The 13,162-nt window shown below is 53.2% G+C and overlaps 1 protein-coding gene across 1 annotated transcript in view; it reads right to left on the minus strand.

The window, feature by feature from the left end:
• VAC14 (VAC14 component of PIKFYVE complex) overlaps positions 1 to 13,162 on the minus strand; it is a 66,341-nt gene that overhangs the window by 34,685 nt on the left and 18,494 nt on the right. Inside the window, exons 11-13 of the mRNA XM_035898747.1 lie at positions 10,517 to 10,661; positions 10,190 to 10,255; positions 464 to 614 (exon numbers count right to left, since the gene is read on the minus strand). Coding sequence (XP_035754640.1) covers positions 464 to 614; positions 10,190 to 10,255; positions 10,517 to 10,661 — 362 coding nt within the window. The remainder of the gene's footprint in view (positions 1 to 463; positions 615 to 10,189; positions 10,256 to 10,516; positions 10,662 to 13,162) is intronic.

A 13,162-nucleotide genomic window follows, 5' to 3' on the forward strand; every position in this document is an offset into this window, starting at 1 on the left:
TAGCAGTTCATAGTCAATGTGGGCAGCCTTGAACAGGCAACACGAGCACGGACTGAACCCTTTGCAGATCCATCTATGTTTTGGACACCCTGGCTTGCAGCCAATATCCCGTCCCTAAGCTGCTTTTAGAGGCTCCGAGAACTTTTACAAGGAGAGAAGAGGTTGGCACCCAAGGTCCTGTAAAAAACTGGACAGTAACGACCTCCTTCCACATCAGCCTCTGCAGCATCCTGCTGCTAAACAGAGTCCTAAATCCCCAAAACATGAGCTAGAGGAAAGCAATAAAAATAAAGACAGTCCCCTGATCTGCACCATGGCAGACTCCATCCCCAAGCAATGCTGAGTGGGGGTAAGATACTTTACTGCGAGAGAGGATTCTCCTTCTGCCTGAGCAAATCTGACCGGTGCCACCGAGCGTCAGGAAAGACCAGGGAGCGGGGAGGCACGGCGCTGCGGCACTCACCGGAGGAGCTCAGCTGGCCGGCCCTGGCTGGGACATGAAGCTCCACCGGGCCAGGTCGCACATCAGAGGTGTCGGAGGGACCGTGACCCTCCGTCTGTCCCGCCGGGGAAGACGCGATCTCAGCCAGCACCTCCAGGTCCTTCAGAATAACCTGCGGAGAGAAGGATGGCACACGGTAAGCTTTCCTTTCCAAACCCACGGCCAGAGACAGCAAGATGGGAAGTGAACACCAAATCCCAGCAGATCAAGAAAGGCATAGGGAAAAGAGGGCTACCCACGAAGTTCAAAGTGGAAATTCTAAATGATTGCAGAGAGGATGGGGCAGGAAAATGGGAGAAACGCCCCCAGTTTTCTGCTCTGGGAGTCCCAGGGGAGCACGTAAAATTAAATCTAATTTATGCAACAAGGAGCAGGGCTTGCTTTTCCCTTTTCCTCCCACTTCGGGGAGGTCTGGGTTTTGCTTCCCTCCTCCCTTTCGTAACCACAGGTTTGGGATGACCCCAGCAAGAGCATGGGGATGCTCTAGGGGGCAAACGTTGGCTGGCCGGCCTGCCTGCCTGCCCCCCTGAGCCCCCAGCTCACCCCATTCAGGGCAGCATTTGAGAGCAGGCTCGGCCACCTGCGGTCAGGACGGTGAGGCAGAGCTGCCACACGGATTTCATAGCTTTGTCCTTCCAGAAGTCACCGAATTAGTCTATATATAGCATTTCTGGAGAAGTTATTACAGGGTGGGTTTGTGTTTTTTTTTTTTTTCATTCTCAACCCTTCTCATGTCTCAGGCTATTTTGGGTCCCCCTTCATTCAAAATGTCCTTGGGTCTAGATGTTTCACCAGCTGGCCCTGATGCTCTGAGCGTAGCAGGGCTGCGCGGAGCAGAGAGGCTGCCAAAAAGGGCCAGTTGCCACATCAAACCCATCGGCATCCAGCATGCCCCACCACTCCTTGCCCACCAGCACAGCATCCCAGGCTTTCCATGTGTTCTCACATGACATCTTTTTGGGGAGCTGCAGTTACATGGGAGTCTTAGCTTCTGAGCAATCAATCAAAAAAATCCTTACTGCTGAAAAAAACCCAATTATGCCTTTTTTTGATCATGCAGAACTTGAAAATGCAACCCCTGAAAATCAGAAAAAGGAGCCCCTGGGTTTCTCTGTTGCAGATATCTTAAGCTGGTTTTCTTTTTTCTTTTTTTCTCTTTTTTGTAATGAGGGCTGATTTTAAAGCCCCCCGGCAGCCTTTGAGCAGGCAGTGAGGTGTCCAGGCTTTAGTGCAGAGCTAGCCATGGAGCAGCAGTCGCCACAAGGCTCCAGCACGCTTGGGAAGACCCCGTGCCTATAAACACGATTAAGTCCCAGCCCGTGGCTCTCCCAGGGATGAAAAAACATAAGATTTAACAACAACTCGTGCAATGAGGATCTACAAGGCTGCTGTCCCCGAAGAATATGGCACCTCCGTGACCCTGGCAAGGACGGGAGCTCGTTGCCATCGTGGAACATCACTGCCATCGTCAGCCTTCACCTCCTTCCAGGGAAGCGATGCTGCGGTCCTCAGCAGAGGAAGAGGTTCCTTCCTCTCTGCCAGGCTTTGCAGGGCTTTCAAGCATCAGTGGCTCAGATAAATACAAAGCTGACGGTGTTTCCCGCAGCCCGGTGTAGATTCTCTGGTGGTTAATCACGCAGCTCAGCTGAGCTTATAGCCTTCGAGTGGGGGAAGGCACCAACCTGGGTCTCAAGCTCTCACAGCTGGGGAAATAATGCCTGTGGAGGTTTCCAAGTCTCATCATCTTTGGCTGAAACTGGCAAAGAGACTCACGGCTTGGCTACCAGGGCTGGCAGGGTGGGAGCCGAGACTCTTGTTCATGTCATTGCTTTTGCTGGACCCAGCACGCGTGTTGGCACAACCAGGATGACGTATCCTACCATGCCAAGGCCGTATCAACCCACGGCTGATGTACGGCACGAACCAGCCACCTGTGATTGCCAACCTGCTGCATTTGCTGCTGCCATAATCCCCCCCTGGAGCCCACCCTCTCAGCCGAAGGCTTGGGCTATCGTCCAGCATAGACTGCACCAGGAAACAAGACCAAAACCCTGGGCTGGGCAAAAATAACCCCTGCTGCCTCCCCCAAAGCATTTAGAGCCATCTTTTATCTTCTGAGGTCGGATCCTTGATCCAGCCCTCCCAGAGCTGTGTGCTGAGCCCCATCTCTGAGACGCTTCTTAGGCTCGGGATGCTCTGGCCAGGCTGCCTGGGAAGCAGCCACTGGCACCACCGAGGGCACAGCTGGACCTCTCAAGCTTTGGAGAGGTTAAGGGGTGTCCCCCAAAGCCAGCTATGTAGGCCATGCAGGAGGTGGAAAAATGCTTTTTTCCAGCATGGTCTGGATTTTGAAATTGAAAAACATGGAGGAAATAAGAAGCAGGAGGGACGGGTGCATGAGCACCTGGAGGAAGAGGAGGAGCAGGCGAAGACCCGGGGTTTTCCAGCCGTGGGAAAGACGCATGGAGCTCTGGCTCCTGCTGCTTCTTCCCTGCATGCTCTGGAGTGGGTTCCCAGCCGGGGACAGAGGAAAGCCAGGAGCACTTGGTATGCGCTGCACATCCCTGCGCTGAGCAAAGCTAGAGCCAGCGGCTGGCTTTGTGCAAGTGAGGAGGCTGTAAGAAAGCAATATCCTGTCATTGCCATGGCAACGGGCTCGCTGCGCCAGGAGCAAGCCGGTCCCATCCGTCAGGAGCCGAGCGGCCGTCGGACCCGACAGCGGTGGGAGCACAAGGGCCAGAGTCATTCCCAGCTATCGGGCAAGGGTGCGATCCTGACAGCCAGCCTGGAGGAGCAGCCACCAAGGACGTCTTCCCGGCCCAGAGGGATTTCTGTGAAGGTTTCCCAGCGGTGATGAGATGTAGGGCAGTGTGCCCCTGGGGCTGGTTAGCGTGAACTAGAAGGAGCAAGGGAAACAGCATCACGATGGGTGGGGAGACCTGGCCGACGTCTCAACCCATTCCCAGCATGGGGACGAAGAGCAGCACAGAGGAAGCGAGCTCTTTGCACAGCTGGGGGATGAGGAGCAGGTTATCAGTTATAAAAAAGCAGCTATTTCGCCTTCCTAGGAATAGGCAAGATTTCTCCCTTATTGCCTCCAAAGCATGGATTTTGAGGGCATGCAAAACTGCCGGTTTCTCCGGCTTCTCCAGATCTAGGTCAGGTTAATTTGCCACTTGTTCTGGTTGAACGGAGCCGGGACCAGCTCTGCCGTCGGGGGTGCAGGGGAAAAGCAGCCCCTGAGTGGCGTGGGGTGGATGGACGCACCTCCTGCGTGCAAAGCATCGCCTTGATGCCCCTGGGGAGGTCTTTGCTGCTGGGCTGGTCCTGGCCCGTTGCAGAGGAAGGGAAGGCAACCCCAAATCCGCTGCAGATCCCTGGGGAGCGAGACTTAGCACCCTGCAGCGCACGCTGACTACCAGGACACCAGGGCAGGCTGCAGTAGGATAGGGACTGAGCTCCTGAAGGTGCTGTCCTTGCTAGTATTTATGGAAAAGTTTAAAAAAAAAAAAAAAAAGTGAAAATATTAAAATGCCTGCATGCAGCAGGGAGGTGCTCACAGGCGGCCTTGGATGTCCCAGGGCAAGAGACACCAGGGACGAGGTTATTCTCGCCAAGGAGATGGGAATCCAGCTGAAGCAAGATGCCACCAAGATAGAGAACAGGAAGGTTAAGGGCTGCAAAGCACTTCAAAATGGGACCAAGCTCACGGTGGTTGTGGAAAACCCCAGAGCATTACCAGGACCAGCAAGGCAGTGGGGTGGAGGGGTGACCTGGTGGGGACCAGCAAAGACGAGGATGTTGCTGGGTGCTTCCTCCTGTTCCACCACTCCAATGCAGCCCCTCGCTGCTGCAGCGTGTGCCCAGGCTTCCCCAGAGTACTTAATTTATTTTATTTTTTTCTCCCTCTGAACCTTTTAGCCATAGCCAGGGGAGGGGAGGTGAGCATGGGCAGGCAGACCCGCAGCCAAGAGTGGCCAGCAGCGAGGCTGGCCGAGCCCCAGACACACAGGGTGTGAAAAGCAAACTTTGCGTCCCCCCCACCTCCGCCTGCTTTAAAAAGAAAAAGAAAAGAAAAAACACCATTAATCTTCCCACACCAATTTAACCGGACCTCCTTTCAGGTCCCCGGCGCAGCAACTTTTATCCTCTAATCTTGCCAAGACCTTTTTTTCCCTTTATAGCCACCGGATTTCAGCCTGTGGCTGGGAGGGGATGGGGAGCAGAGGGAAGGCAGTGGTGCTGGGGGCTTCTCCTCTCCTCCCCAGGGCAAATCCTGCCAGGCCGTGCTAACAAATGCATCAGTAAATACAGCAGGCAGGGGTCACTCGGTAATACAGCTGTAACCACTCAGAGCCAAGCTGCAACCTGAAAACTCTCTTGTCCTCCCTCCTGTTTTGCAAATCTCCCATTTGTCCCTGGCATGCGAGGGCCAGGCTTGCAGCACCCCGAGCGGCGGGGAGCACGAGCACCGTCACAGCTCAGAGCACCTCTTTGAACGTGTTTAATTAGCGTACAGGAGCTTAACAGGCACGCCACCTGATGCCGATTTCTTCCTGCATTAGAGGGAAGGGAAGGGGGCAGGACAGGCCCAGCCAGTGGGACCAGGCTGGAGGAAGCCAGAGCTGCCCCTGGAGCATCCTTGCAGGCCACACTGTGGCGAGCTGAATACCTGCAACCCCTTCCAATTCAGCACCCAGAGTCCCAGTGCTTACGACAGGCAATGGGTTTGCTTTCATTTGCTACCTTGCCTCCCAGCCAGCACCTCCCTCCGCACCCCAGGGAGCCAGACTCCCAAAGTCACCAAATCTTGCGACCTACACTTTCATCCCACCCTGAGCCAGCTCCCCGGGACAGGGTTTGCCCGCACCTCCACAGCAGACAGGTTTTCTATGGTTTTAGTTTGCTCTGTGGTTTCATCCATGGTTTAACCTGGGAATGCTGCAAGCACCTTCTGGACACCGCCTTGAGCCCAGCCTGCCAGTTACCACTGGCAAGTGTACATTGAGTATATGTAATAACCTGTGTGTGCGTATGTATAGGCCAACCTTGCAATTACAGTCCAGAACTGGTGCTGAGCCAAAAAGCTCCCTGTGGATCGCTCTCCCCCTCCCAAGAAACGTTCTATTCCTGCACGATGCGGTGCACAGATTATCATTCAACCCAGTGCCCTTGCAACGCCTCGAGCCCTCAGAGAAAGCATCACCCCACCCTGCTTTAAGATTTCTGCTTAGGGGCTGCTTCCATGAATGGCGCACTGGGCTGACCACATTTCCCACCATCCAACTGAAATTATATGCCTCTCTCTATACCCCACCATTTCAGTCCTGAGCTCAACCTCAGTATAACTTTCCTCTTGAAAACAAGGAGCCCCCCCCCCCCCACTCCGTAACCTTGCAGCTTTGAGTCTCTCTCCAGAAAAGCTTTACCACCAAAAAAATAAAAATAAAAGCCAGGCACACGTACATCAGAGTTCTCCTCTTTGCAGTCTTTAGTTTCCACCCTCTGCTTTGCGTGGGGTGACAATATTTTGGCCACGGCAAATTAAAGGCTGGGAGCTACAGCACAACAGCTCTAAAACCAACAGAGCAAAGCTCCAAACCAAACCATGCTAAGACAGCTATTCGCTTTGGCACAAGCTTTTGTCCAGCTTCATTGTACTGGGAATCGGGCGCGATGGGAGAAGTTTGCTAGGATTTAGCGCAACAGCACAGCTCAGAGACCTGGGCTTCGAAACCCTGCGGTGCTGCAGCAGGACATGCAGGAGGGGTGTAGGAGTTAACAGTAAAGGAGACAGATGAATATTGGTGTACCACCATACCTGGCGTTCCTCCTCTCCTTGTTTAACACCGGAAAGCCAAGAGAGGGGCAAAATGTTTCAGCTTGTTGTGGAGAAGTTGGCTTGAAGGTCATGCAGATGTTCAAGTCCATCGCTACCTCCACAGGCAGCCCAGGCTCAGCTAACCCTCTAGGGAAGGGTACCAACTCCTGTCCGGTGCCAGGAGGAGACTTCTAAGGATGCTCTAGGAGATACAGCTGCAAACAGCAAGCTAAGAAACCGTTTGGATCCTCTTGCTGTATTCAAAGCCTTGCCTGGCTGCTGCACAAATGCAGGTAGGTTTGCACATCAGCAGAGTTGAGAGGAAGCCAGTCTATCCCACTTCACACCAGCTCCATCCCATGCGTCACTCCCGCATGAGTCAGACAAAAGTCCCAGCACAACTTCCAACCCCCAGCAAGATTGAGAGGAGCAGATAAGGCAACAGGAACACATTCAGCCATAAAGAAGCAACTGCATTTTGAAGCTGGAGAAAGGTAAACAAAGCGAAGAAAGAAATCCAGCAGCATCACCGCTTCACGGCTTTCTCAGAGATGCCCTCACCACCTGTTGTGTCCACCTGAACTCAGCACCTGGGTCCAGCTGGGACAGACCCAGGGAACTGAACAGCTACAGCAGAAGCTGCCTTCGCCCGAGGAGCTTGCAAAGGGAGATGACCTGGAGGGCAGCTCTTCCTTTCAGCAGTGCCTTCCAGCAGCAGCACTTTTAACCTGTGGGTGGAAAGGTCCAACCCACTGCTCCCAAAGGATGCCTGGGCTTGGGCTTTTCACCTTCTCTAACATCAATCCTTCAACCAGGTGAGAGGGCTGCGAGACGACACTTACCCCGAAGAAAGGAGCAGCTTGTGCAGAAAAACCCATTCCCAGTAGGGTCCTGTTAGTCTTGAAAGTTTTTAAGCACATAGAATTTTAACCAGGGCTTTTAAAGATGGCCTTGTAAACCAGGTCTCAGATGCGTGACGGAGCATCTCCCTACTGGGGAAGCACGGGAACCGGCACGAGGTGACGCAGTGCAGCAGTACAGCATCTGACAGCCAGGAATCCTTATATCCCGACTTGTCTACATATCAAAGGGAACTGCTTGCTTCAGCTTCGCTCCAACTTCTCCGCTGCCTTTGTGAATCCTAACTAGGTCTCTTGACCATTTCCTTACTGGCGCAGGTAGGAAGGGGAACAGGAGAGAAGGCAGAGATGACTCAGGACACCGCAGATGCATCATGAGATACTGGCCCCTGTTCAGCATGGTGGAGGTGGTGCAACACCTTGTGCTACTTGGAAGGATAAAAACAGGCGTGGCGACTTAAAGGGCATGGATCCAGGCCCATCCACACGAGTCTCTCCTTGCTTTGGGCTTGATTATTTATGGCAAGTGCACAGAGAGACTCAGAGCAGCTCAGCAAGACTGGACCTTAAAAAATAAGGTGCCTGAGCACGGTCTTTCAGTCTGACGCAAAGCCTTGACCAGCACTGACCCTCCAGAGCCAGACTCTCCTTTGGCAACGACCTAGCAAGAAACAACTGCTCCAGGGCACATCAGGAGCATGACAGCTACCCTCCAAACACGGAGGGCATGGGGGGCCAGGGGATCTGCAGGCACTGCAAACGGATGTTCAACGTTGCTGGGAAGAAAGACGGTACCTGGCACTGCTGCCCAGCCAGGCTCCCTTGGGGAGGGCAGCATCACAGGATGAAGACAGCCAAAAAAAAAAAAAAATCCCTGAAGATGTGTGTACGGCTTGTGCTACACCATACAGCGTGCAGAGCCCTACCTGGGAAGGGGAGGGAGATGCTTCCTCATCAGAGAGCTGAGCTCACATAGGACCCCACACTAACCCAGTGATCCCCAGCCCAGCAGCCAAGAGCTTCTGGGGATCCTGATCCGCTCCGGGACAACACCGCACGTGCATACAAATACTGCACCAAGCAGGGAGCAATGGCTGAACGAGCACCCCACGTCCCCTTTTCTAGCAGGCATTGACGTTGCAGGTTAGCTAGCTCAATCTGTCCTCATCGTTCCCAAAAACACCTAGCTCAAAACCCCCCAACTATTTCGGTCATTTCTATTTCCTCTGCAGAGAGCAGCAAATCTGGTTGGGAGCCAGCTGAGCAGTGGTGTTTAATGGATTGACTCGTCTATGGATTTCCTTAAAAAAAAAAAAAAAACACAACCCTCCAAACATTTAAATAAATAGAAGGCAGGATTAAATAAATCAGCTTAAAATTACTTTTGAGCCATTCCCAGTTATGTCACATGGAGGAAATGCATCACCAGGGTCCTTTCTTCACTGCTTTTTTCAAATATTAATAAGCAGTGTAATTGCAACATGACTCACTGCGATCTCTTGCCAAGCCGGAGAGACTATCTGCAAGATGCAGGCTTTCTAGAGCGTTGCAAAGGCAGATGTGTGCTTGGGGACTCTTTTGGAAAGGTTCGCCTTGTAAGCAGCAGGGTATGGAAAATGGCCAGGCAGTCGCTCGCCTTTGCAAGCACAAGTCATTCCCTCACTTGCTTATTTCCTTCCCTCCTCTCCTAACAACCCCCTCGCACACGGGGATTACTGCGGGCTTGGGGTTTGGTGCCCTGAGCGCGTAAGGCAGAGCAGATAGCACGTGATTTTTATTCCGCGAGGAAGGTCTGGGCTGAGAAACCAGCCAGGATCATTCGCAGCTCTGGGCAAGAGGTATCCAGCTGATGGTAGAAGTGCCTGGGCCAGCCGAAGCTGCCAGCCTCCCACCCAAGCACTAGAAATGCTCCAGGGTGCAACGGAGAGGGGGAGAAGATGCCAAAGACACTAAAATTGAGATGACTGGAACGAGATGAAGAGGCACAAGGAAGAAAGACAAGGAAATGCGAAAAATGGTGCAGGACCTCAGGAAGGGAGCAGCCTGGGAGATGAAGAGCTCTGCTCTGGGAGGGCGAGGGGCAGGCAGGGGAGCGGTGGCAGAGCAAGCTGGCTCACTCATCGCTGCCTGATTGTCTTTGCTCATTTCCAAGCCAAGCGATTCCCAGCCAACCTGATGCCACTGGGCATCTACTGCAGCCCCACCAGGCAATGCTGATGCTGCCTTGCTGGCGGTGCGTGCTGCTTAACTGCTTCAACCGCTTGGATTTTGCAGTGTTGGCTGGACACAACCCCCCTCGCATCTCTACAGAGCCATTGCAAGGTGCCCGAGTTCCCACTCACCAAGGATCTGACCGCGATGACCTGGCCCCACAGGAAAGACATCCCAGCCATCTTCCCAAGGCAGGCAAAAAGGGGTTTTAGGAGTTGTCTCTGAAGGATCAGTTCTCAAGAGATGCAGTAGGTTTGCACGGCCAGAGGGTCCCAAACACACAAGCCTCACTGAGACAGCAGGGCTTTCAGCTGGGCAGCTACCCACAGGCTCTGCATTGGGTCCTCTTCAGTTTAGCCAACAGGGTTAAATTCCCCAGTGCCAACACTGGCCAAGCCTCACAAAATCATAGAATCATTTGGGTTGGAAAAGCCCTTTAAGATCACCAAGCCCAACCGTTCCCCTAACCCTGCCCTCCCACCACTAAACCCTGGCCCTAAGCACCTCCTCTGCCCGGCTTTTAAATCCCCCCAGGGATGGGGACTCGGCCCCTTCCCTGGGCTGCCCCTTCCAGTGCTTGACAGCCCTTTCAGTGAAGAATTTTTTCCTGCTATCCAATCTAAACCTGCCCTGGAGCAACCTGATGGTGCTTCCTCTCGTCCTATCACTTGTTACTTGGGGGAAGAGATCGACACCCAAAAATCCCTCGATTCAACCCAAAAAAGCCCCAAAGCCCACTTAGATATGGAGACAGTAAGCTTTCAGGAGGACTTCTTCAGCAGCTGCAGCACTCACCTCATCCGACTCGTCTGAGAGGGTCCGCAGCAAGATGGGGAAGAGGCTGTCGGTATGTCGGAACATCTAGAACCAGAAAGATGGATGGTGTTAGGGGAGGCCACCGAAAGCTTCACCAGCATTTTCCATCTGAGCTGGAGAGCTCTTCTTCCTTAAGCTACTGGGTATCCAGCAGCCAAAGCCTTCTCAAAAATGGCAGGTGGACACTCTGTTACAACGCTACCAAAATAATTACAGCCAATTCAAAGGCAAGGAGCAGGGGTAGGAGCAGGCAAGCTCAGTCCCATGGAGGAAGCAGCAGGCTCACACGCTGAGTCCCTGACCTACCTTACGAGGAGTCTTGATGTACAAGTGGTAGAGCCATTTCAGGACTGCAATTCTGGTCATCATCCCAATGGACGTGTCATGAAGGTGGCAGTCCAGCACCTGAACTATTCCATCCAGGTTTAGGGTCACTTGGATCCTCTCGGAGCTGCATGGAAAGGAGACAGCCTGGTTCAAGTGCTGTAACATCCAATTCGCTCTTCTCACAACGGGGAGGTCTACAACACACCAGAGGCTGCATCACACATCTCCGCTCAAACCCTAAGAAACCTCAGCTTGGCCTGTTCCTGCCCCCACTACATTTCTTATTCTGTGCATCCAGGTCTGCTCAGGCAAACCCAAGAACTCTGCTCAAGTCTTCAAGAGTTAGAACAGCCAGAAAGCAAGCTCCAGGCTTGCAAGCCTGCAGGGTCATGGTTGGGCATGGCCACATTTGCCCATGAGGCATAGGTAGCTCCTGACTGGCATTATGAGATGGGGAAGCACAACGAGAGATAGAGCAGCACACCAAAAACTTGCTTTGGAAACAACAGAAATCTTCCAGGCTTCAAGCTTTACCGCTTTCCCAAACCAGCTGGTACCTATGCACGACAAGACACCACACCAGATGGATCCAGTACAATGGCTGTGTTGAGAAACCGGTCTGTATTGCAGTCACCAGGTTTGGGGTTCAAAGACTAGAGATCCATAAAATGCATTCAGACTCCAAGTTCTGCTAGTTCAAACATCTCCAGGGAACATCAACCCACGTCTCCTCAAACTTGGCTAGTTGGGGCCACCCAACCAGGCCAGGACATCCAGTTTCTGCTAATCCCAGCAGACTCGTGCTGAGGACTGCAGAGGGTGCCCTGGCTGGCAATGTTTTGGGGATACGGCTCTCTGCCACAAGGCTGCCTTGAGAGCATCATCTTGTTTCCCAAAAGCTATTCCAAAAGATGAAGCTAACTCTCGGTCATCAACCAGGCATGGAAGTAAAGAACTCCCTTAGTTCACCAGGACATTGCCTCTTTTATAACACCAACAGCCCACAGACCCTTAGCTCTTACCACAGTGAAAAACTCCCCAGTTTTTCCCCAAATAGTTGGGACCTGCATTGGGACAGGAGACCTCAACGCAGAAGAGGTCACGTTACGGCATTTTTTGTCTTGTTTGCGATCCTCAAGTCTACCTGATGGTTTCCTACCTCCTCAACAGCAAGGACATGGGAAGTACCTGTCACAGGAGACCAGGTTAAGGACAGGTGGTTGGACTGAGATGGATGGAGCAGACCTCTAAGAGGGAGCTGCACTGAGGAGCTAAAGTCACTCCTGTCTACCCAAGCTACTGAATTATTCAAGGCTGGACCAGACTCTGGCCAATTTTTCTAGCATGTGCAGAGCTGCTCTGCATCCCATTTGATAAGAAATCCTAAGGGGCAGATTTCTCATGGTATAATTTGCAAGTAGATCTGCGTCTTAATAGGATTTGATCTTCCCCAGGACACATGTTGTAAGGGTGAGCCGAGGAGGCTGCGGCCCCTCACAGCCCTGCAGATATCAGCCTGCTTGATCTGCCTCACGTAACAGATGCTAGGGGCTGCAAATTACCTTCTGAGTTGGACTAAGTTTCACTTTGATGTTGCAAACAACCACCGAGGGTCAAATGCTCAGACATGCAGAACCAAAGAGAAGGAGGGACCCAGTGCATGGGGAGTTTGGGAGAGGGGATGGCCAAGGGAGCAGCATCCCAGGTGATGAAGCCAGCCCGAACCAGCTCCGTTATCTAGTTTTCTTGCAAAACCAGCTCCCGCTGCAGCAGCGGAGCAAGCTGGAAGAGCAGCATGCATCCTCGACCTGATTACATCTCCATGCCAAAATACGCATTGCCTGTGCAGGATGGGGAAAAAGACCTCAGGGTATTGTGTTTTTTCAGAGGGAAGCAGCTGAAAGGAGGGCGCAGAGAAGCAGCGCGTGAAGCCGGCCGTTTCGGAGGTGGCCTTGATGCTGTCATATCCACCAGCTCCGTGCTGCAGGGAGGACACGGGGTGGTATTGTTAGAGGAGGATGCTGGACAGCTGCCAGCATGGCAATGAGCCATTTCCAGCCCAGCTTCTGCCGAAGTTGCCCATGAAAACCCCATCTCCAGTGATGCAGCACCCACACGGGAGTGGGCTGTAGGCAGAGCCTCTGTGGCTCAAGTCAAAATCCACCTGAGCTGACCCCCAGAGGTGGCTGGCAGCGACAGGCTCACCTTGAGTCAGCCAGACCCCAGCCATGCCCTGTACCACCACCCTGCAGCTCCGCCGGGCTCAGCTTCTGCTGAAAAGGACGGCAGCTGGGCAAAGCTCCTTGCTGGCTATCAGAGAATCACAGAATTGTTTGGGTTGGAAAAGCCCTTTAAGATCACCAAGCCCAACCGTTCCCCTAACCCTGCCAGCCCACCACTAAACCCTGTCCCTAAACACCACAGCTACACGGCTTTTAAATCCCTCCAGGGATGAGGACTCCGCCACATCCCTGGGCAGCCCGTTCCAGTGCTTGACAACCCTTTCAGTGGAAAAACTTTTCCTAATGTCTAACCTAAACCTGCACTATCACCCAGGCTGCGTCCACGCTGCGGGGCCTGCCCACCTTACCAGCAGCTGCCTCCTCCAGCAGCCCAACCCCCAGC

Source organism: Egretta garzetta, unplaced genomic scaffold (genome assembly GCF_000687185.1).
Source record: "Egretta garzetta isolate BGI_Z169 unplaced genomic scaffold, ASM68718v1 scaffold27, whole genome shotgun sequence".
NCBI classification, from domain to species: Eukaryota; Metazoa; Chordata; class Aves; order Pelecaniformes; family Ardeidae; genus Egretta; species Egretta garzetta.